The 25125-nt window shown below is 51.6% G+C and overlaps 1 protein-coding gene across 5 annotated transcripts in view; it reads right to left on the reverse strand.

Moving 5' to 3' along the window:
* LOC108494865 (protein CEPU-1) overlaps nucleotides 1–25125 on the reverse strand; it is a 358720-nt gene that overhangs the window by 120292 nt on the left and 213303 nt on the right. For 3 of the 5 annotated variants that reach the window (XM_017809846.1, XM_017809849.1, XM_017809847.1), the window contains exon 2: nucleotides 20037–20121. In XM_017809846.1, coding sequence (XP_017665335.1) covers nucleotides 20037–20121 — 85 coding nt within the window. Of the gene's footprint in view, nucleotides 1–20036; nucleotides 20640–25125 lie in introns of those variants that run through there. The other 2 variants (XM_017809848.1, XM_017809845.1) reach the window with 2 other exon arrangements.

Below are 25125 nucleotides of genomic sequence, written 5' to 3' on the forward strand. Positions count from 1 at the left end.
CTTCATTAAAATCCTGAGCCTAGGCTGTTTTTCCAGCAGGGAATGGTGCAGCACGGCCGGGTGAGCAACAAGAGGTTTGCCATTAAATCAGCAGCTGAGGTCTGGTCCAGGCAGAGACATTTGGAAACTGGGTACCTGAGTCAGCTCGAGACCTGTCTAATAAGCCTGGGAAAATGTCAAAGGTATTTCTGCAGTGTTCACTGGCCAAAAGACCCAACAGTCTCTTTTTTCCCCCCCTTATTCCTTTGTTTTTTTCCTACGCCTTCCCTTTCGCTGCAGAAACATTCTGGTGCAAACATACATCGCTCTCAAAAATCAGGCTTCTTCATAAACAGTATATTAAAAACCAACCCCCCAAAGAAAACTCTGCAACTGAATACAAAACACAGTTATTGAAGAGCTGCTCACTGACAGCGAGGAGGAACAAACACACCAAAAGTAAGGGGGGGAAAAGAAGTAAATAAAGAAAATGCCGGGGAAAAAAAAAATCCTGCTCAGAACTCAGGAGACATGAATTGTCTGAGATCAAATGTGTAGGGATAAAATATACATAAGGCTCATAAATCCACTTCATATAGAGAGATGCAAAGCTAAATATACATTGGTTATTTTGCAAAGCTTGAAATTAAAAAGTCTGTTTTCATCCACAAATGGGTTTTGCTCTCTTCACCTGCCACAGGTTCTGAGAAAGGAAAGTGTGTTGTTGTTTTTTTTTCCTGAACAACTGCACAGAGATTTGGGATAATTCCCAGGGGATGGCAAGGATGCAGAGAGAGTTGGTGATGAAGCATCTCAAGCACCTTTGTGATGAAGTCCTGGCTCTTGCTGCCTCAAGCCCCTCATCCCTGCAGCCTCTATTAAACAAAACCCAAAGTGAGGAGTGAAACCCTTTTGACAGGAGCAGTATCCCATTTCCCAGAGCCTGCTAACACCCCAAAAACTCAGCGTGTACCTCACTGTTCCCAGCCTGGCCCTGCTCCATCCCTAAGGGAGCAAAAGCATCAGAGCTGCCACATGCAGCCAGAGGAGATGGTTTCTCCCCTCCATCTCCCCCTGGATATTTCCCAGTGTTATCTCTGGGTGTCTGAGTGGGTTAAATAAATAGAGGGGCTCCCAAAACACTGGGGGAACACACTGGGGATAAGTCAGATTAGGAGAGCTTTGTTTCCACCTCCTGTTCCTCAAACACTGAGGAATCATCCTAACTCTGATGCCCTTTCTTACATTTGGTTATGGCATATCCACTCACTTTTAGCTAGGTTGTTGCTTGATGAATGTTTGCTGGACATAATTATTCATTAGTATGTTTCCTCTTAACTTTCTTAACAACAGCTGGGATTTTCAACCAAAAATGGCACCAATTTTTTTCATTTCATTTTGCAAGAAAAAAAAAAGTTGGTTTTTTTTTTTTCATATCTTCAAACTATCTGTCAGCACCAAAAGTTCTGTGAAAGGGTCCATACAGTCATCCATTCATTTACTCCATTCCACCTTCCTAAAGCATTAGGAATATTTCAACTAAATGTTTTAATGCACCTATTTCATAACCCTTCTAATCCTGTTCCCCATTATTTGGATCCATTTCTTTGCATCTCCCAGCCAGAGCTGCTGAGCTTTAGCAAAGGGAGATGGGAGAGGAACACACAGGTCTAAGAGAAAAGAAAAAAAAAAGAGCAATAAAGCCTTTGCTGCCTCCACCCCTGGCTCTGGAGAGGCTGGGAGGCTGGTTAATGGATGTCAGTTCTGCTTCCATTGAAGAAAAGGAAAATCAATGAAAGGCTCTCAGGCAGGCAGGGCACAGCCACAGCCCTTCTTCCCACTCCCCACCCCAGCCTGGAAGAGGCTTTGGACCCACGTTATCCAACCCGTGCAGCAGAGCCAGGCAGCCCTAGGGGTTCCTACAGGGCAGGAGAAACAGGAACCTCCCAAACCTCACCCTCCACCTGCAGATGTTCACTCCTCTGGAAGATCCTCAGCTCAAACTGCCACGTTGGCAGAGACCCCATTGCAGATGCAATTATAAAGCTAAAATTCCAGCTTTCCAGCCACTTTTGGGGTTGTTTTTTTTTATTGTGCTCCCGTGGTTTTGCCACATTGACACGAGCAGCGCTTTGCTGGCAGAAGGGACCCGCTCTGGGTGGTCTCTGTAGAGCTGGAGTCGGGTTTTTCCCTTTACTGCCTCTGTTTCAGCCTCTCAGGCAGAAAAGATGCAGCTCAGACATTTTGTTAGCACTAAAAAGAATACTAATGAACTTGCAGGTTGCTGGGTGAGGCACCTAATGACAAGCCACATGCAGAACTGCTCTGCTGAGTCTCCTGGAAGTTAGAGGGATGAGACATAAAAGGATGCAAAAAAAAAAAAAAAAGAAATCACCAAAAAAACCCCCCTGTTTCTGCTTGGTGCAGCACCAGGTGCTTTCCTGCTGCTCAGCACCCTGGCCTGGCTCTAATACATCTGAGCAATGTTAGATATTCCCTATTTTGATCCCCTGGCTTCCTCTCAGTGCTTGGGTTGGGATTTATCACCTTGCTCTCCAGGCTGAGCCATTTGGACCAAACGGAGAGAAAAAGGCCCTCCCAGGACACAATCTGTCTGCCCTGTTCCAAACATCTGCCTTAAACTGGGATGAATTCACCCTCAAAAGGCCCGTTGCTCTCCAGTGACTATAAAGGGGGACTGGACAACCATGCTCAGACACAGACATCCATCATCTCAGACACCTGCAGTTACAGGAGCAAGTATCCCAGATTGCTCCTGCTTTTCTGGACTCCTGGGAAATGCTAATGGATCCAGAGCCACCCAGCCTTTGATGGGATTTTTGACAGTTCCTTTGCTTTTTCTCTCTTCTGACATTTGCATTTCATGCCCCCTCAGCCCATGTCCTCCTGCAGTCCACGACAAGAGACAGGACACTGGGAGGTGGACTGGCCCCTCTCTTCCCAAGACCTGCTTAGATCAGGCATTTATTTCTGGATGCCCAAAGCTAAGATGGATGAGACTGGGAACACAGAATCCTGGCATCTGTGACAGAGAACCACGGAACCATGACATCCTGACCATGGAATCACAGCATCCATGACATCCTGAACACAGAATCACAACACCCATGACATCCTGAACACAGAATCACAACACCCATGACATCCTGAACACAGAATCCTGGCACCTATGACAGAGAACCATAGAACCATGACATCCTGACCATGGAATCACAGCATCCATGACATCCTGAACACAGAATCCTGGCATAGAATCCTGGCATCTATGACAGAGAACCATAGAACCACGACATCCTGACCATGGAATCACAACACCCATGACATCCTGAACACAGCATCATGACACCCATGATGAAATCAAGGCATCCTGGTCTAAAACCTCCTCCTAGGGGGAGTGGTGGGCAGTGTGAACACTCTGCTCTCCCAAAGCTAACACCTTACTCAGGGGACTTCCCAGCCCTTGTTGGGAGAGTCCTTCAGCAAACAGCTTTCTGGAAGTACAGCTGCAGCATCTCAGTGCAAGGATCAGTGCCTTGGGAAAGCATGGGTGGGAATCATTTTGGACAGGAAGCCACATGTTACCAGAAATAAAACATAAGGCACCAAATCCTACCTAAAACAATGTCCATCTCCACAGAGGAGCTTTCTACAGTACCAAAAAATAGACTGAAGTCCAATACCTCTTGTGCTGGGGAAAGGTTGGATATGGATCCCATTTTCCAAGCTGCTTTGTCTCCAAATAACACACCCTGCTACATTTTTAGCCTTGAGTCCTACTGGGATGAGCTTATTCAATCGTGCTCTTTGCACACCTCTGTCTAACAATCTTCCCCAATAATTCGTGAGGCCTTTGGCCAATTTTAACTAAATCTGACAGAGGAACAGATGGCTCAAAGACATTAAGTACCTGCAAGTCTAGCGCAGACAGGCAGCCAGGTACAGGAGAGGGACTCTGCGAGTGCCCCACGGAGGAAAAGGCCACAGGAAAATGAGATTCATCCTCATCTGAACCTCAGAGAATCCACTCAGCACAAAGCCTTTCCAAACGTCCGCACCGCGGGCGGCAAATCATTGACTCCTACCTGGATCAAAAGGAAGCAAGTTTATAAGAAACTCGGCTTTATCGGTCTCTGTGCCAGTCACAGGATGGATTTTGCACACAAAATCAGAGCCTGTGTGACAACTCAGGCAAAGGAGGGAAACCAGCAGGGAAGGAAAGTCAAGTCGCTGTCGGCACCAAGGATCTCTGGGGAAATCCTGCACCACACCTTCCCACATCTACCCAAGGACCTTGGATGCTGCAGGCAGGGCGAGGGATGGCTCATGCACCGAGTTTGGGGTGGTTCCCACACCAAATTTCGCTTGGCTCCACGGAAAGACATTTCTTGCATCAAGGGAGGGCACAAAACACACGATCTTGGCGGCACCGGGCTGGCACGGCAGACGCCAGTGATAGAGCTGCTCATCTATTTCCCATCAATGTGTCTTTTTAATGAGGGAAGATGGCTTTTTAATAAATAAAAGCTTTCACTAAAAATAGCTGCAGGGTCATCTATAATCCCCTGAAAACTTAGAAAGGTCTAAAGTTGAGAACGCAGAGCCCAGAGCAATAGTTAATGGGGGGGGGATGAAACAGGGGCAGCCACTCCCAAACCTTTTGTAGCCAAGAAGAAATACAGAACACCTTTTCTGCACACACCTGCAAATGCCTCACCCTCCCAGCACCAAAATAGCATCAAAAGCATTTTGCAAACTAATATTCCCAAATTCCCAAAGCTTAGGCAAGTACTATTGTTCCTGTTTCGACACAGGGAGGGGAAAGAGGCAAAGAGCAGCAAAATGACTTCATTGCAAAGGGTGAGCGGGTGGCACAGCGAGGATGGAGGATGCAGCAGCCCCCCGTGCCCTGCCCCAGCCAAAACCAGAGAGGGATTAGGCACTGAGCCCCGTGACCACCTCCCCTTTCGTGTCTATCAGCACCATCTCCCCTCTCCTCCAAGTAAAGCAGATTTGTCCACAAAATCAGCTCCGGGTGGTGCAGCCTCGCCCAGCAGGTACAGATGGACTCGCTGATCAAGATGAATCATTTGGCACATTGAAATGACCTGGATGCAACCACAGAACGGGCTCTTTGCTCAGGGACTCCTCCAGGGTTGGGGCATTGGGGGAGAAAAACGAGAGGAGCCTCCAAAACAGGGAGGACCCCACATCTGGCCCCTCCAGCTCATCACCCCCCCTCCCCACCAAGGTCTGGCTTGTTTGCTTCCCCCAAGCCCCCTCCCCGCTCTCAGACAAGGTTAATAGGGTAGAGAGAGAGCATCTGTTTAGGAGAAGGTTATCAAGTGAAAGGCAGTAACGCAGCCTCCAAACCAGCTTTTCATAGCCTCTTACTTATTATTTAATTTGGCTCCAGAACGTGGAATTAGGCTAATGGCTGTTAAGTGGTTAAGGCACGCACATTGTCCATCTGCCGAGAAGGCTCCGGGCCGTTGTTCTGTTTCAAAGGCTAAGGAGGAAAAATAATATGAGAGTTGCATGCTGTTAGTTCGAGAGCTCATAAATGCATTTTTCCCCCTCTTTCCCTCGCTTTTTTATTTCTTTTATCTCCAGTGCTTTGCCTGTTGCAGCATTAGGAACTTCTGGAAAGCGAGTTAGCGGCTTTATTATTTTTTCTGTCGTTGCTCTTGTGCCTTTTTTTGCCTTTATTTTCTTTTTCCTAAGCGAAGGGAAGGGTGAGCCAGCCCGTTCCAGCAATGCCACAGCCACCAGCTGTTGCAGTCTTCCCATTCAGGCGAGCAGAGTGCAGCATCCCCCATTGGAAAGCAGGAAAATTAAGCACAAAACCCCGAGCTTTTGTCTCTTCTCCTTGACACCAGGACTGGCAGCTTCTCTCCACCAACACAACATCGCTGCAGTTTTCCTTACACACAGTCTGGAGCGCTCAACCCCTCCCCACCTGCACTCCTTGCTGCATTTAATGAGTAGTTCCACTCCTACCATGGAAGACGTGTGGTTTCCTACACATTTTAAACCTTAAATGATGCAAGCTCCATCTGGAGCTCCCTCTTCCCTTGAGTCTTGCATACAACTGATGCTCATGTGAATTCTTAGGTGTCTCATACAAGAGCTGAGCTTGTTCTGTCATTATTTCAGGTGACTAACGAGGTCTCTTGACCTCTGCCTGCTTGTTTTCATGGAATTGTAGGAATGTAACACCCAGCCCTCTGTAAAACCTGACTGAAACCAGGCAGCTAATTCACAGAAGTCAGCAGGAATGGTGAAGGGAAAAGGGACACTCTGTGGAGGAAGAGAGAGATGACCTGCACCTTGCTTCCAGGAATTCACAGACAAGGTGGGAATGACTTCCAGGCAAGTGAGCTGCAGAAGTAAGGTGGGTAAACTGCATGGAAAACCTCGCCAAAAATCCTTAGAATCATCAAATCCCAGAATGGTTTGTGTTGGAAGGGACATTTAAAGGTCTCCTAGTCCAGCAACCCTGCAATGAGCAGGAACAGCTTCCACTAGCCCAGGTGGCTCCAAGCCCTGTCCACCCTGACTGTGAATGTTTGCAGGGATGGGGCAGCCACAGATTCTCCAGGGAACCTGTGCCAGGGCCTCCCCACCCTCCCAGGGAAGGTTTCCTACCCACTATCCCACCTAACCCTGCCCTCTGGCAGTGGGAAGCCGTTCCCCCTTGTCCCATCAGACAAGGGAAATGCTCTCCCAGAGAGCAGCCCTGGGAAGGAGCAGGCTCCAAGCAGGTGAACTGCAGGAGGCAGGAAAGGGAAGGAGCTCTCCAGCCACTGCAAAAACCACACCAGCCCAACCCTTCCCTCTCCTCTCCACGCTGGCTGAGCCGTCTCCGAGCGAGGAGGGTTATTTATGGGGACACGAGGAAGGAGAGGCAGCTGAAGAGCATTTCTCATTTCCCTCCATTACTGCAACAACCCCACTTGAAATCCAACTTTATTTCTTCCTTCCCAAGCCAGGAAAAACTAAATAACTAAACACCACAAAGTCAGCCTTCCATCCTTGTTATCCCCAGTTTTGCCAGAGGTTAGCAGGGTGGTTTCAGACTCACAGCAAGACAAATAAGCAGCAGTTGGCACCACAAGGAGAAAAGATTAGAGCATTTACCAACGGGCTTGTCCCCTCACCTCTCCCAAAAGGAGCCCCCAGTGCTGCTTTTCCAAAGAAACGCTTTTCCAGGGTACAGCTGTGATATCCGAGTTTGCCATCTGCTCCATCTCCCTCGGATTTATCCCTGTGTCCTGCCTCTCTCCACAGGTGTCTGCAGGAATCACTCCTCCCCAACTGTATTGTTGTTCACAAGGTATACAAATATATATTTATATGAAAATAAAAATACTTTCATATATGCTTTTAACAAATATTTATATGTGGTTTTATATATATATATATATAGGGGGGGGTTGGAACTGGATTATTTTTAAGGTCCTTTCCAACCCCACCCTTTCTGTGATTCTGTGATACACACACACAAATTTGCTCTCTGTGTGTCACAACAGCCAACATGTGCAGAATGAACTGTGCTCGGGGGGTGGTTTGTTCTAACACTCAACCCCTCCAAATTCCCACCCCTATATTCATTTTGATACTGGTCTCCTGCTTTCCTGCTGAACCCAACCCCAAACGCACCATCCAGACTCTGTTTTGGGGGAAAACAGCGAGGAAAACAGGAAATTAAGCTGAGAAGTGCTGATGGTGCTGCCTGATGGGAGGATAAAGTGGCTGCACGCTGGAATAACCACCAAAGCTGAGCTCAGAGATGCTCAGCCCATGTCCTGCAGCTCTGCACCTGCTTGTGCTGACAAATAACTGCAAAGCTGTCTGGGATTATGGAAAAAATTCCCGGAAACTTGCCTGGATTTGGCCGACCGGTGTGAAAAACTTGCGCTGGTGCAGCAATTTCCGTGGGAGGGGGTGAGCTTGGGTAATATTCTGTTTTTACCCTGGCAAGAGCCCTGCTCTGACACATCCATCCCTGCGGTGCTGCCAGTGCTGCCTGTTCCCCCGGCAGGCTGTGGGAGCGCTGGAGCCATCCTAGCAAAAGTCTGACACCAGGAGAGCTTTGTGTGAATAGCATATCCCAGCAAATCTGCAGGATAGAGAACATCTGAAAACCAGGTTAAGGGATAAATACTGACAAGGCCTGACTGGAGAAGAGAGTGTTCCTTCAAACACCTGCCTAAACTGGAGGATTGCTGCCGTTTTCCCTCTAAACGCTGCCGAACCAGGCGATGGAGCCACAGGGAAGAGCAGAAGAAGGATGTGATTCCCAAGCTGAAGGACTCCTGAGGACGTTGCCAGGGTTTTAAACAGTGCCTTCAAGAGTGTGGGGGGCTTCCATGTGAATTTGGGGGAGCTGGCAGGGCAGGGTTTGCAGGAAGCATCCTTCAAGGAGCCCTTGGCATTAACACACTACCAGGGAGCATATGCAAGGAAGGGAGGGAATACAGCACTTTGCTTCTGATCATCCCTGTTTTCAAGGGTTTTCTTGGCCTTTGTCGCCAGCAAATTTGGCAAGCGGCTTCCCAGGCACTGAGCTGGCGGTTGTAGGGAAGAGGGTGGCTTTATCCAAGACATAAAAATCCAGGGAGATGGCTTTGAACTAAAGCTGATGGGGGAAAAGACATAAAGGAAATATCCCTGTGGGCACAGCAGCTGCTTTGGAGGCAGCAGGGAAAATTTGTGGAGAGAAGGATGAGCCCGGAGAAGAGCTTTTCCCAGTCTGCAGGATTGCAGTGTGGAAGGAGGAGACCCGAGGAGGATAAGCTCTTTTTTTTTTTTTCCTCTGAGTCCTTTAAGAAAAGGAAGTTTTGACCCCCCTCTTCTGCTCTCCTCTCCTCTCAGGGGAACAGGGAAGGAGGATGAGATGTTCACAGCCTGCAGCCTCGCTGGTGGGACGGGAAATCGCTCTGCTCCTGCTGGGATCTGCAGCCCCAGCCACTGTGGGGAGTGATGGATGAAAGGGAGGGAGAGGAGGAGGAAGCTGTGTCTTAAGGCTCTGCAGCAGCAAATGGCCTCAGCGATTAGAACTGAGTGGGCAGCTGTGGATCACTCTGGATTTTCTGCCTGTTTCATCACTAGCAGTGACTCAGGAATATTCTTCATCGCCCTCAAGCGAGGATATGATCATTTTCTGCCACTTGAGATGAAGCTAATTTTACAGCAGCTTAGAGAGAGAGAGATGTCATGTGCTGATTTCTCCAGTGCCTGCATCACACAGCGCTGCAGCACGGCCAGGCTACTGGGGCTGACTGCTGGGAGTTAAACCACCCCAGACTGGGAGAGAAAAACCAGGGAAAGGGTGTTTGCAACTGCAAGAGACCCTGAAAGATGAGAAGAGAAAAGCAGCACAAGATCAAGAGTTCCCAGCAAGAAGAAAGGGAACAGTATCCCTTCTCCAGTCGGTTCATACAATCGCAGACTGGTTTGGGTTGGAAGGGACCTTAAAGTTCATCTCATTCCACCCCCCTGCCATGAGCAGGGACACTTTCCAATAGACCAGGTTGCTCCAAACCCTGTCCAACCTTGCCTTGGACACTTCCATGGATGGGGCAGCCACAGCTTCCTTGGGCAACCTGTGCCAGTCCTGTTCATTAGGAGGAGAAGCATCCAGACTGTGTGGAGGTGTGGAATATGCTCCTAATGGGACAAGTGTGCTGAGCAAGACTGATGGGCAGAGGGCAGATCTAAAGGGCAGATCTCACCACTCAAATCCAACCAGTTCCAGAGACAATAAATTTACTGAAACCAAAGCCTGATGAGCAAGGAGCCCATTCTTCATAGAATCCCAGAATGGTTTGGGTTGGAAGTGACCTTAAAGCTCATCTCCTTCCACCCCCTGCCATGGGCAGGGACACCTTCCACTAGTCCAGGTTGCTCCAAATGAAAAGCACTCGCGGTGCCAGTGCCAAATTGCTCCCTTGGCACATCAAGCACTGGCCCTGGCTGAGCTCCCCATCTCATCCTGCCCGTGCTTCCCGCGGAGCCGGGATGAGATGGCAGCGGAGCCGGTGCCACCCCCGGCACTGCAGCTGGACCGCCCGGGCTCCTGGCTGGGAACCCACCGGCCCTGCGGCCACGCTCCGATGGGTTTTCTCGCTCGCTGCTCAGGCCGTTGATTTACTCCTGAGCTGCAAAAGCTGCCTTCGCACCAGGCCCTGGCACGGCCTCGCCGGGCTCCCTGCGCGAAGCCGCGGTGTCCCGGCCTCCGCCCGGCATGTGATTCCTTGACAGCCCTGGCTTCGGGAGCTAACTGGCAGTGGGAGCTGCATTTGCAGGGGAAACGGAGCGGTACTGCCAGCTTTTAGTGACAAAGGGAGTGTTTATAACAGGCGCGGTGACAGCTGTCCGAGTGCCACATTTATTTACAAAACGTTAGTTAAATTACTGACAGTTGGCGCTGCAAAGGGAAGCCGAGAGGAAGGGTTGACGTCTCCCCATCGGGCTCATCCGGCAGCCCCCGTGGTGCCTCTCAGCAGGATTTCAAACTCCCTTTCCACCGTGGGGGGCAAAGCCTCTGTGCTCAGGGCAGCACCTGCACCTTCTCTCCTTTCCTTGCCACCAAACCTGCAAGGGAATCGTCCTGCAACTCCCGCCGACCCCAGAGGGTCGATCCCCTCAAGGTGGGTGAAGTTCCTCCCAGTGATGCACTGCCACCAAGCCTTCAATCTGTTCCAGAAGGACCAAGAGGATGTTTATCACCCTGTGATCTCTTCAGCCCTTGCCTGAACAACTTCAGTAGTTTAGATTACTCCGGGCAGTGCCACTTGAATAAATAGAGGTCACCAAGATGGCCAAAAATGGCTCGTGGGCTGTTTTCAGACTCACAGAGGTGTCTGAGGTGAAGGCCTCGTGTCTGCTAACCAATGTCAACAGTCTGCATGCTGCTGGCTTGGAACCAGCAAGGAAATTGCAGCTGCCACCCTCCAGGAGACAAGGACAACCAGAGGAATTTAGGAGCCCAGCTGACACGCACCAGTGACGGCGTCTCCCTCGACCAACCGCCTCCATGACAAAGCACTAACAACCCCAGATGGGATTTTGACCCTCTGACCAAGAATTGTTCAGGTTGGACAAGGCCTCCAAGGTCATTGAGTCCAGCCATTCCCCCAGCACTGCCAAGGTGTTCCCAAGGGTGACATCCACATGTCTTTTAGATCCCTCCAGGGGTGGTGACTCCACCACTGCCCTGGGCAGCTGTGCCAGGGCTTGAAAACCCTTTTGGTCCAGAAACATTTCTTAATAGCCAATCTAAACCTCCTCTGGTGCAACTTGAGGCTATTTCCTCTTGTTCCATCACTTGAGAGAAGAGACTGACCCCCATGTCCTACCCTGCCAAAGCATGAGAGAGAGGGAAGAGGGTTTAATTCCACGAGTACACAAGTCAAGACCAACAGACACCTTTGTCTCCTCGTGTTTGCAGAGGACTAAATCACATCACTTACACACACACCCCCACCAGGGCACCTCCAAACTGCTCCCTCCCAAATCTGCCACGTTTTGCCCTGACTCCCACACTGTGCAAGTTTGCTGAGCAAACAGGGTCACGACGTGCCTTGGCCAGCTGGAAATGTGGCCTTGGAAAACATCATTCAGTTCAAACTTTGTCTGATTCAAAGCAGAACAGCTCCTCCAAGCAGTAGAAAGCAATAGGAGGGATGAGGAATGATGGATAAATTGACCCCAAAACGTAAAGCAGTTCAGAGGTGAGCAGGGAAAGATTTATTTTCAGCTAAAGAGAAACCCTGTGTGTCCAGAAATCCTTCCCTTTGAGACTGAATGAAATCAAAATCTCACTATTTCCTAAAAGACACTTTTAAACCCCAAATCTTGCTTTAGCTTAGTCAGGGAACTTCCTGTAACATTTGACAAGATGCTTCATTGAACTCAAACTCAGATAAAAGGGAAGAAATACTGTTTTCCCAAGCAAACCCAAACCTGCCCCTTTCCCAACAAGGGAATCCTAAGCCAAATCCTTTCCAGGCTAGGTACACAAGTAAGAAATGGATTGTTTAATAAAAATATCTGGGTTGGAAATAAAAAAAAATATATTTTCTTATGTAACAAATTATACAGGTCTGAAATTTTTCAATAAAAGTAGAAGCAGGTGCTCTCCCAGCTCCTGCTGAATTACAGTGGAAGAAAATGGACTTAGAAAATGTTTAACTGAATTTCCACCCTTCCTTTGAGCTCATCAAGAGCTTTCTACTGGACTTGAAGAGAGGAAAATGGATGCATTTATTTTTTTAAGGTCATTTTTAAGGAATAAAGTCCTACAGATAGAACTGACTGAATTTGGAGGACTTAGGGGTAAGAGCACAAACATGCCTTGAAATATCAGTGCTGTTCCTATCTGTAGGTACAAAGTATCCTGAGATTTGGAAGTGGCTCTGAGCCTGGAGCTGCCCTGCTCTCCTTTCATACCTTTGAGAATTTGCTTTTCTCAAGAGCTTCCCGTCATGCTTCTTATTAGAGATGTGTAAAAACCACGAGGCTGAAAAACACGCCGGTTTGGCTGAACTGAGGATGTGAAGCTGGGAAAATAATGATCCCACCATGAAAAAAAAAAAAGGGGGGGGGAAGGGGAGAAAAGACTCAAAAATCCCAAGTAATGAATGTTTGGATCGTGGCCGGGGCTCTGCATGTGCCTGATAAAACAGACACAGGTGTCAGCGCCATTTATGGCTGCAGGCACAGAGCCGGTCAAAATATCCCATTTCTGGGAAAAAAACCCTGTGATATTTCACCAGCTGCTCCTGTTGGAAGGTGGTTTTATCCCTTATTTACTCTGTCATCTCCTCATTGACATGCAGAGCTGGGCTCGCTCGTCTCCTGTTTGACCCTTGGTGTCCTTTCCCATCCAGCACTCTCCCCAAAGGTGTCCCCACCTCCAGACCAGGCTCTGCTTCCCAGACCTTGTCTCCATCTCCCTGCCACGGGTTTTCCCAGCGGGAAACCCAGCTGCAAAGTCAAGTTTGCCTTCAGCTTTTCCATACCCACCCATCTGCCTCCTCACTTTGCATATAAACTAAGGACTGTTTCCCAGCGTGGCTGAGGTGGTGACAGCCAACACTGCTCCCCACCAGCTGAAGACTCCTTATTTTAACCATGATTTTTAATATACTCGTGATTAAGACGCTGCTGGCGGTTCAGCAGGCGCTGCAGCATCCAGACAGCCAAGCCCAAGTCTCAGATTTGGCTCCTTTACAGCTTTGCACCTCCGAAACCCAAACCCAAGGAGAGCAGAAGGTATTTCCCGTTCGCTTTGCAAAGGCGCCGCCTGCAACAACGAGCAAACCCTTAGGAGAAGGAGCCCCACATTGCTATTCCACACACAGCCCCTTCACAGTTTGTATATATTGTAACAAGACTGAAATGCTGCCTTCCAACCTGATCCACAGTCCATTACAGTTGGGATAAAGACTTGTGGTGACATTAATGAGCGCTGGATCAGCCCCTTTGCCGGTATAAATCTCCATCGCATCGGTGGGATTGCATTTTCCCCATTTGCCTGTTTGTTTGGCTCTGGATTCTCATTACAATTTCTATTAGCCCAGGCTCCCACTGATGTGGTCGTAGATTAGTTCCTTCCTGACTTTTTCCTCTTTCCTCCTGAAGGAAAATGAGGGTGTCTGAGCTCGCAGTGGCAGGTTTCGGTGGGTCTGGGGAGACGAAAAACAACTCTGTTTGATTAAGAGAAGGATTTTTCCAACAGCATAAATTGGAGTAACTCCAGGGAAGCCAACAGAAGTGACAATGTCTTGGGTAAGTTGATGACCCACATCCCCAACCCACCTCTGGTTAACACACACATGGAGCTGCCAGTTTGTGACCTGCGATGCCAGCAGCGCTGTGCCCCAAGGGACTCTGCCAGGGTGGAACAGGGACAGCACATCAGGATGGCCAAGGGCTAGAGAGGAGCTCAGGTGCCATCCCTTGGCACCTAAGTGCTTAGATTAGCTCATGGTTATGGTGAGGCAGCTTCTCAGCAAAGTTTGGGGCTGGAGCAGCCCCACAGCGGCTTTTGCTGATCCCAATATCCCTGATTTTGCTTCAGCTCCTGCCTAATCACTCACCCAGCAAGCAGCTCTGCAGTACCCCAGTCTTACACCATGTACCCCTGAAATGACAATTCCCTGGCACATCCAACTGAAAAATGCTCCCAGCAGCCTCTTCAAACCCCAAGCAAGGACAGGACACGAGTGGACACCTCTGGTGCCCTCCAGGAGGACACTCTTAGCATTTTCCTTCCAGAGGGATGCATCCTGCCACAAAAAGACTGCAACGCAAGCAGATGACTCACAGAGCCAGAGAAAGGAAGTGTTGCAATTGCCATACACGAATCAAGACATTTATAGGACCTGGGAGGGCACCACACGTCACACGAGGAGCCGACAGCAGGGCTTAGAACTGAACATCTATTTCCTAACCCTGCCTCAACAATCAGAAACACCACCCCAGCAAACCACCACTGGTCAGCTGTCACCTGCGAGGCTGCTGCCCTCCCTTCCTCCTCACCCCTCCCCGTCCCAGAGGAGCAGGGTACAAGTCTCCTTGACTTAAATCTTCCCAGAGCTGATAGACCAGAGATGCTCAACCCAGGATGGAGATGACAGCTCCAGAAAAGCATGTTTGTCCCCTAGGAGACCCCAGCCCAGACAGCTCCAGTGAACCAGAGGCAGCAGTTCTACCACGAGAGCTATAAAGGGAAACCCTCCTCTGGCACAGCAATCAGGAGCTTGTCTCATCTCAGATGGAAATTGCACTCGGGAAGAAAAAAAAAGAATAATCCATGCATATGACAATTTTTTTTCCCCCCACTTTAAGCTGATTCCATCTCCGAGATGGGAGAGAGGTGGCAGAGATTTGCTGACATGCCACTTTAGTAATAAACTCCTCGTTCAAAAACATGCCATCGCCAGCAAAGCAATCGAGCCACAAACCGCCGCGAGCATCGCACGTGGGGCTCCTGCAGCCCCTCCAGGGGAGCATCCCCAGCAGTGTGGGAGGAAAACCCCGACCAGAGGAGGACCCAGCAGCGATGGGAAGAGGAGAGAGGCAAGGGGGAAGTGGCACCGTGCACCGTAAGGGCACAGATGCAGAACTCTCTCTGCCCCTTCTTCACCTCAACACAGGAGGGGTCACCACAGCCCCGAATTTATTCCCTCACCCTCAGGACAAAAAGGAGAGGTTTGGAGGAGAAGGGCAAGTGTGCTGGATACTGGAGGAGTTAGGGGAATAAACTTCAGTTGTTAAGACATGAATCAGCAGCTTAGCTCCATCCTCACAGGACTGCTGGGGGCTGCTCCCAGCCCAGCCCAAGCGCTCCCAGTCCCTTCACTGCTCAGGAAGCGAGAAAAGCAAAGGTATTGCACCCCAGTGTGGACTTGGGAAGTAGGCAGGGAACTGGGAAGTGAGCAGTGAAGCAACCAGGAGTTTCAGTGTCTGAAATGAGTAGTTGTAGCTGGATGAAAACTACCAGGTACTGGGCTTGGAGACCACCGGAGTGGGATGACTTTTTCCTGGGAGTAGCTTGTCACAGGTCTGAGCCCTGGGGAGGGATATGGGCACTGTTCCAGTCATAAGGAATTTGGTGGTTGTGCAAGAATAGGGGAGTTGGCCAGTGGGGGCAGGAGATGGGAATACAAAACTTGGAGTGTTCTCTGGGGTGGGACAGGGTGGACAATAGCAACACTCCGTCATGGGGTTATTGCAGCTTAAAGTGGGAGTGGGAGCCTGGAGCAAAACGGACACAGAGCTGTGCAGCCACCAAAGAGGTTTAGCAATCAGGGCTGGACCCTTTCATGAACAATCTCTGCCCTGTCTGGCTTTTCTTACTCACTCCAGGAGCCCAGCCCTGCACTGGGCAGTGCCCTGTGGGCCCCCCATGACTCAGCCCCAAGGCTGCAGGGATGGCAAGCACAGCTTTCCCGGGGACAGAGAGCCTGGAGTGGGTTTCCCTGACTCCCAGCAGGATTTCTGCTCTCATCGACTGCAAACCACAAAAGCAGCTGCCCAAAAACCTCAGCAGAGAATCACCCTCACTCAAGGCCTGGCAGGAGCAGCACTGCATCAGCATGGGGGGAGACACTGGGGCTCTCCCAGGACCTGGGTGCTGGAACACACCACACTTATCCACTGGAGACCATCCATACTTTTCATATTACACAATAAAAACACAAAAAAGGAAAACTCCTGTGAATAAAGGGGGAAAGATGGGACAGCAAAGAGGCACAGAAAACAGACCCATCTCTGAAAAATACTCTATTCTGCTTAGCAAACAAGCACTTTCTGTTTGCACCCATCAAACAAACATGCTTGATTTTGTTTTGTTTCACAGCCAAGTTATCACATCTCGAAAATTATTTCAAGCACACAACAGGGGCCAAATAAATTGGCAAAGCAGGCTTAGGTAAACCATGGCAGAGCTCAGTGGTGAAGCACACAGCCCTTTTCAAAGCCTGAGTGGAAACCATGGGAAACATCAGGGTTAAAAAAAGCCTTGACTCGTGTTTAACTCAGATTTGACTTCCAGTGTTGGAATCAAAGGGGGGAACAAATGAAGGCATCTCACCAAGCCTGCCAAGAAAGCCAGAGGAGATGTACAGAGGAGCCTGTGAAAGTGGCCCCCACCCTACAGCCAGATCTGCCTGGGGCATCTGTGAATTCAGGGGGACACCGGTGACTTTGGGGGGCACCGCTGAATTCGGGAGGGCACCACTCAGGCGCCTGTGCTGCTGATGGGAACGTCAGAGCCTCGCCGTGGAAAGCGCTGACTGATGCCAATTAAAGTGAAATCATAATCAAGCCATTTGTTTTGGTGCCGAGAGAGCTGCTCCAAAGGTCTCAGCGATGCCTGGACTCAGTTCAAGCACAGGATGGAAGCTTGGGATGGGTCTTCTCCAGCGTGAACCGCTTGCTATTGGTGGGCAGACACTGCCTGGCCATGGTGGGGAGGGATGAAGATCAGCCTCATCCTCACAATGTGGCCTTGTGAGACCAGCAGGCCAGCCAGCTCTCACCTTCCCTGGCACACAAGCCCTTGGTGTAGCCCCAAGATCACACACCCATCAGTAAAAACACTAAGCTGTTCGTCCCAACACCCTCAAACCTCTTCCTCATTCCCGCAGGTATTGCTGCGTCCAGGAGCAAATCCTACCCCTCTTATCCCAGACAGTAGCTTTAACCTGACATCTAAGTGTGGATTTAAACTTAATACAGTGATCTGAAGTGCTGGTACCAAAGACAAGTCTGTACCCTGCAGCAGACACATCATGAGACAGAAGGAAACATCTGAACATCTCTGGTGACTCTGGCCCTAAACTGATTCCCTACAGCAGATTGCACAGAGCAAAGCCTGTGCCCTTTACCATGGAGAAGTCTCCTTGCAACCTTCAATCCAGCTTCTTTTCCAGCACTGAATTCACTCTGCTGGGAGGGACAGAGCTGAAAAGAGCCTCTTGGCAGGGCACCACTGCTCGACAGCAGCTTGAGCTCCTCAGCACCTGCCACCCCAATAAAATAACTTCCTTCCAACAGCCAAGCTCTCTCCCTCGGGAAAAGGGGGGGACAGGACTTTCCAAGTGCTTCAGAGAAGCAGCAACTTCTGCTGCTGAGTTTCAGCTTGCTGCCCCTTTTGTCATCTGAGACAAAACAAGAAGGCACCTCTAGAAACATCTCTCTCCTTCCAAATTCTTGGCTGCAACTCCCCATCCTCCCACCTTGCATGGAAATGAGTGGGATTGGATTAGACCTGATTTTTTTTTCCCTTCCCTGACTGCCACCCATGCAGGGCTGGGCAGGAGGTGGCCAGGAGCATCGCTGGGGTCTGCTGAAGCCTTTGTAGCAGCATTGCTATTCTGCACAAGTTAACTCCTCCACAACAGATCGATGGGTGCGCTGGGTTGGGAGGGGAGCAGGCAGGAAGATTCATTCCTCCTTGATTTCCGCTGGTTTTCACATGCTCCTCTTCTCCCAGCTCCTGCCACAGCACAGCATGACTGACACCAACCAGGGGATGCAGCAATGCCCCACTGCCTGCCAGGCTGGCTGCTCCCACCTCAAACCAGCAGGAAAACACCCCAAAAATTCCAAGGCAAGACACACTCCTCCACCTCTCTGTCACCAAGGCAGTGCCGAGCTGGCGGCAGCAGCAAGCCATTAATTTCCAAGAGCAATTCCTGCTCCAGGGCAGAACAGCAGGAATATCATCTGCACAGTGGGAATGGCATCCACGCAGTCTGCGTATCCCAAGCCTGTCTCCTGGGGTTTGCATGGATGAGGCACCTGCCAAGGGACACAGACATCCCTTGCCACCAGAACAGCTTCCCAGCTCAACTGGGATGTGCCTATGGCAGCTCCGGAGTGATAACACATTGCTGCCCTTCCTCCCCAGAGCCACCTCCCAGGGACAGGATTTGTTCCCTTTCCCACCAAATCTCCCAGTCAGAAGGCAAGAATCCCTCCTGCTGACTCACCCCAGCTTCCCTTTGTTCTCCACTGACACTGGGTGACCACCCCATGCCAGGGCAGAGCACCTTGGTCCATGGTGCAGATCGAGATCCTCAATCTGTGCCTGAAACCCTGTGCAGGGCCCCACCAGAGCCTCTTCCAGTAAGTTTGCAGAGCACCCACCCTGCTGCTGCCACCCCCAAAGACGTATTTTGCTGCCCAGACCCCCAGTAACCCAAACCCCTCCCCCTTTGATACCCCCATGGCAGCATCTGTAGGATTTTCAGCACTTGGGAGGACGAAGTGATTCGGGAAAGAAAAGGAGCTACTACTTTTTTAAACCAAGCTCAGAGAGGCGAATTCCTAAGCGAGACACTCCATCCTTCACCCCCGGCCACCGGTTTGCCAGCCCCTTTGCCCAGTGGTGCCATGACGCAAGACAAATCCAGAGGAACGGCCACAAGGCAGCTCCCTCCCTTCCTCCCTCCCGGGAACACGCAAGGGCTGCGGGGAGGGGGACGAGACATTTCGCTGCGAACAACGGAGTTGTAGGAAAATTCCTGCTGAAATCCCTCCTGAGGCTCTTTTCCCTGCCCTGGCTTGGCCCTGCTCCACTGGCTGGCTGGAAGCAGGAGTGCGGTGTCACCGCACACGCCCAGCTGGCCCCGCAGATGTTGGTGTCACCTATGCATCGCTCCGGGGGAGGGAAGTCGCTCCCGAGCACGCCCGGAGTTGCAAGCGCCGCTTCCCAGCGCTGCAATTAAAACCTGCCTTTTGATTTTTAATGTCCCTATCAAACATCCTCTGGGATGACTGCGCCCATCTGCTGCGAGGACAGGGACGAGTGTCTGGGCGTAAGATGTCCCAGAAGTTACGCTGATCAAAATTATGGATTCCCTGGCAGATCCTGCACCCCCCGGGTTGCTGCTGCAGGCGACAGGACCCCGGTGCAACGCCCAGCCCCACATGTCCCCCCTCCCCAAGGAGTTAGTGCTGGCGGGTAGCATCAACCTCTGGAACCTCTGGAGCAAGGCGGGTTTTAAGGAGTGGAGCATCCACCTGCCTGGAGCCAGCCCCATCCTGTGCTTCCCCGTCCCAGCAGGTCTGAACGTGAGGAAAAGCAACAAAACCACACCGGGGGGGCAACAACTCCCCCCTTCCCCAGGTTGGGGTGGTCTGACACGCAGGAAGGCACCCCCAGCGCTGCACCCCTAGAGCAGAGCAGGATTTATCCGCACCGAACACGGCCAAAGTGCCCGAGCCACGATACCGACAGCAGGAATCGAGCCCCTGCCTCGCTCCGCTGTGGGTCAGGGGGCCAAAAGGGAATCACACTCCCCTGTTTTTCACCCCCCAGTAACTTTCTCGGAGGCAACTGGGGGGGGGGCTGAGCCCAAACCAGTCCGCTGGCACTCCAATCTCCCGGCTCGCCGCCGTCCTGTGTCGCCAACCGACACGACGCATCCCCCGTGGGGGAACCGAGTCACGTCCCCGAAGTCACCGCGCAACCGAGACCCCCCCAAAGCCCCCCGAGGCCCCGGTGCAGCTGCTCCTACCTGAGCGTGGCGCTCTCCCCTTGCCGCACTGTCACGTTGTCCATGGCTTTGGGGAAGGTGGCATCTCCGCTGCGCACGGGCACTCCTGCGGGCACAAGGAAGAGCAGCCTGAGACAGAGGACGACCAGGCACCTCCAGGGCAGGGCTAAGCACCCACCGACCCCCATCCTGGGCAGCGGGGACTTTTCCAACAGGCAAAAAACACACCCGACAAGGCGAAAAGGGGGAAGGGGTGGGTGGAGAGGAGGGATGGGGGGGAGCAAAACCACCGGGGCGAGCGCTGCGGAGCTCCACGGAGATCAGGAGAGCCCCCGGTAAGGCTGGCTGCGAGCGCTGAGCCTGCCGAGCGGCATCGGAGGGAGTCCCGCTGTCCTCGGGCGAGGGAGGAGGACGGGAGGGCCAGGGGGAGGAGGAGGAAGAGGAGGAGGAGAAGTGGCAAAGGTGCTGGGCGAGCCGGTTCTTCGGGCAGCAGTCCGAGGCTCACTTGGGCGAGGAGGCGCCGGGGGGGGCCCGGCTGTACCCCACTCCCGCACGCTTGTCCCGAGGCGGGGCCAGTCCAAAAACCAGTAAAAACCCCAAAAAACACCCCCGAGGCGAGCTAGCAAAGGTGTCCAGGCGCAAGAAGGCACAGCGGGCAAAAGCCTCCGGGATGCCCTGCAGCTCCTCTCCTCCCGCCCCGCTGTCGGGGGGCCGATCCAGGCGGGATGCAGGATGCCGGGATGCAGGCTGGGGACGAGAGGACGGCGGGATGCAGAGCGCGGGGCTGTCAGGCTGCCGGAGCCCCCGGCTGGGCTCAGCGGCGGGCGGGGGGGGCGCGGGGGGGCGGCGGCGGCGGCAGCACCCCGGCCCCGGCCGGCAGCATCCCCGGGGTTGTCATGGCAGCGGCTCCAGCGCTGCCCGGCGCCTCGGCTCCCGCACGCCCCGAGCCCCGCACACGGGCGGGCGGGAGGCAGCGGGGCGGGATGCGCACGGAGGACACACACGTTTAACCCCCGCCGCGCCGCGCCCTTCGCGGGGGGATGTCAAGACCCCCCATTCCGCTTTCTCCTCTCTCCCTCCGCGCTTACCTGCACCCCGCAGCACTGTCCCGTTTGCCCTCCTCTACCTCCGCACCTTCCCCATCCCCGGCGGCAAAGCCGCTGTGCAGGAGGGGAAACTGAGGCACGGGACAACATCCCCCCTTCCTCCCCAAGCCAGGTGATGATGAGGAGAGGCAGGAGCGTGTCCTCCTGGCCCCCTGCACCTCGTGAGCACAGCGTGAGCTTAAGTGGCAAATTCCTCCCCAGCCACCAGCACAGTCCCCGAGTACTTTTTATCAGCTCATAATTTAACAAATATCACATTTGCTTATGGCGAGTAATTCCACCTTCCCTCCACTAGTGGCTAAACACATTAATATTTCCAGGCACAGTTCCATGCTGGTAAAAAGGTGCTGGGGAGCATCCTCAGAGCACAGAGTCCTGGAGCCAGCAGTCAGATCACAGCTTTCGGGGTGCTGCCCCCCTCAAACCCCCTCAGCTGCAGCAGCCCAGCCCTGGGGGGGACAACTGGGCTCCCCCACTTGCTGTCCTCAGTGACTCCTCTGCTTTGCCTTATCCAAAAATCCTCCCTCCATTCCCCACCGAGTGCTCGGCAGCTTTTACACGGCACCAGTGTGGGGGGTTTTTTGTTGGTTTTGAGTTGGCTGCCAACCTGAGCTGGATTCAAACTGGTGACCTAGATGTGAAAGGATCCATAGCCCGTTACTAATCCCTGGAGTCTCCGAATCCCCTGTAAACTACTGCTTAATTCACTAACTGTGCTATTTAATCTCTAAAACATTATGAGCTGTGCCGGGCAGAGGAAACACTCCATCAAATAAAGCTTTATTATTATTGTGCGTGCTGAAGGGTCATACGAGAAGGGGATTGCTCTGCAAGTCTCTCTACTTTTTCCCTGTCTGAAGGTTCTCTGCTCCTTGAATTTAGCGCTGGTGGGACGTGCTGCCTCGAGTCCTGTGTTTTCCCAGAGGAAACAGCAGCTTTCCCCAGCCCTTGGCTGCAGGAGTTTAATCCCTGCAGTGAACTACGCTGGCTGATCTGGCAGGGGAAGGTGAGCGCTGCATTCAGCAAATCCTTTGGGGGCCACAAATCACACAGGAGGGGTCTCTGAAACCCCACTGCACTAAGAGAGAGCAGCAGAGGCAGGGTGAAAGCCTTTGTACAGGGTTGTGGGATTGCACCAGGGTGTACAAGTCAGCAAAGAATAAAACACACCACTCCTGCTGATTGCTGCAGCATCCCAGACTTCTGGAAGGATCAGGACCCTGCTGTGATACCTACAGGACCAACACACAAGAGCTTGCTCTTTGAGAGGCCACTCCTTTGGATGGGCAGAGACCATCTCCTGTGTCAGCAAAACCAGAGGGATTCCAATAACCACAGCCAGTTAACCTTTTAACACGGAATTCAGGCCTGGATCTCCAGGAGCATCTTAAATCAAGAGAAAAAACATCTCCCTGCACTGAAAGCGTACGAGGCCGGGGCAGAATGTGACCTGCTGAGCTGCTTCAGCCCTTGCCAGGGCTGAATTTGGCCCACTGTTAGATCATCATTAGCATTGTTTGAAAATCCCAAGGAATTTACATCCAGTATGCTCCTGCATACTAAAGCCCAGCAGAATCCCTGGTCTCCCTCCCTCTCTTGAATACATCCAATGTACATATAAATCAGCCTGTCACAGCTCGTCTCTTTCCTGACAGCTGTAATTGCTTCGGACTATAAAAATATCTATAGACAATAAACACAACGCGGCAAAACAGCAAAGAGAAAACCAAATCAAGGTTCCTTTAAATAATTCAGTTGCTCCAGCAGCAGAGGAGCCAGCAACTGAGTCCAGCTGTGAAGGTTCAGCAGCGAGAGAAAGAGAGCTTTGTAGCCTCCTCTGGGGATGAGAGAGTCTTTTTTCCTTCGCTGGGCTTTGACCACAGCAGCAGCAGAGTTTGCCGCACACGGGCTGAGCCCATCCGAGCACCAAAGAGCCTCTCGCTTCCAGCTCCTTCCCTTTCTTCCCACTTAGGTAAAAGTCTCTTTTTTTTGTTGTTGTTCCACTGCGAGCAACAGGCAGGAGACGAACAGAAGGAGCAAGGCACAGGCACGCTCGAGGTGTGTCTTTATCTCCGTATCTGTCCCCTCAACCTCCTCGTTCCCAGCAAGGCTAAAGGCCCCCCTCTCCTGGCCGAGACCACAAACAGAAGCAGCAAGGGCTGGACGGGTGGGAAGTGATGCAGCGGCGAGGATGGAGCCGAGGGAAGGGTTTCCACCCCTCCGGGAGATGGGAGCTGGCAGGGAGGATGAGGAAAGCATGGATGGGGAAGGGGTTAGAAGGACGGGTGGGTTTGCTTCCCAAAGGAGCGCCTCGGGGAGGGGGGAGGCTTGCAGGCAGAGCAGAGAGCTGATCAGTCCCAAAAATGTCCCACGAGGAAGAACTATGGATTTTGGCTTGTTGCAAGGGACCCCAGCTCCTTCTGCAAGGACCCTTCAGCAAACACTGCCCCACTCTCAGGCTTTTTCAGCAAAGCCAAGCCTTAAGCAGCTAATCTGCAGATCTGAGTGGCCCCAAAGGCCGATAACCAGATGCAAATTTGCAGTTAAAGTTCTTCAATCAAGTAAAACAACACCATTGCTGCATTTTTTCCCGCTTTCTCAGAAATATCTAACGCAATTCTCCCACCTATTTCACTTAACGGGTTAAGTTAAAGATCCTCTCATCCACCTGTACCCTTATATTTCCCTGCAAACCTACATCCATACAATCCTACACCTCCCCACACCAACAGATTTCATTCCTAGAGAACAAAAAAAAAACCCTCCTTCCAATAAGTAGGTCATAGCAAGGCAATTTGTACAGCCAGATTTCTCTTTTAATTCCTTTTTTTCCCTTTTCAGGAAGCTGATAGATGGCAATCTATAACCCCAGAGTGGAAATTTATTTTTAATCTGGAATGGCCAAATATGATCAGAAACATAATTTATGCTCGAGACATTCTCGTTCCTTCCAAATGAAAACATGATTTTCTAACCCCAGCCGTGCTATCGCATACCACATCATTCTCCAATACACTCGCAGTTGCACAAAAAGTGCTTAATTTTCTTGGCATTAGTCAGGTGAATGACACAAGAGTCCGGGGGAGCTTTTCCTGAATAACTGAGCCCTCCGTGTCTACAACCATTCAAAGCCACAAAGGACGCGGGTTCCAGCTCCGCTCACTGACTCATTTATCCCCTCGTTAACGGTGGCCCCAATTAAGAAACAATGATTAAGAGCCTTACTTGGCTGGAGCCATTTTGAGCCCTTCTCTCGCCCCAAAGGCATTCCCTGCTCCGAGCTGGAGAAATTGCCTGTTCAGGGCTGTTTCTAGGGCAGTTTTTGGAATGCAAGCAGCATCCTCAGGGGCGCTCAGCCCTCAGTCCCTCGCACTGGAAGCAGCAGTGACTCCCAGCACTTCACGGTGTTTAAAAAACAGCGCAGGAGACCCCATTAATCCCTGCTAGAGATGCTGTTAATATTTAACTGCGGTTCAGATAAACTTACAGTAACCATCCCATTAAATATCAATAAAATGTGCTTTTGGGAGCCTTCCCCTAAAGCCACGCTGGGATCGGCTGCCCTGCTCTGCCTGCACTTTGCACCAGGAGCCTCGCAGTAAAAAAGGAACATTCTGTTTGCCCTTTAAAAAACTGCTGGGCTCGGGTTTGTGGCTTGCTCTCATCGTGCTCAGGGACTTCGGAATTTTCAAGCACCGGTTAACTCCTTCCAGGGCGCCCCTGGCTGAGCTGCGAAGCCTCAGCCAAGGGGCTGCAGGACCATGTGCCCTGACAAAGGTTGCAAATCCATCCCAAGCTGGTGCTGCAAACCCAGCATGGGATTTATCACCCTGCAGCAGCTCAGTAGGTCACTGAGAATGCACCACCAGAGGAAAAGGAGAGCCAAAATACCCCCCATAACACTGCCAGCCCTCAAACACAGAGATACACGGCAGCATCCCCGAGGATGCTGAACAGCCCACCCCTGGAAGTGTCCAAGGCCAGGTTGGACAAGGTTTGGAGCA

This window comes from Lepidothrix coronata, unplaced genomic scaffold (assembly GCF_001604755.1).
Source record: "Lepidothrix coronata isolate B3197 unplaced genomic scaffold, Lepidothrix_coronata-1.0 Scaffold27, whole genome shotgun sequence".
In the NCBI taxonomy this organism is placed as follows: Eukaryota; Metazoa; Chordata; class Aves; order Passeriformes; family Pipridae; genus Lepidothrix; species Lepidothrix coronata.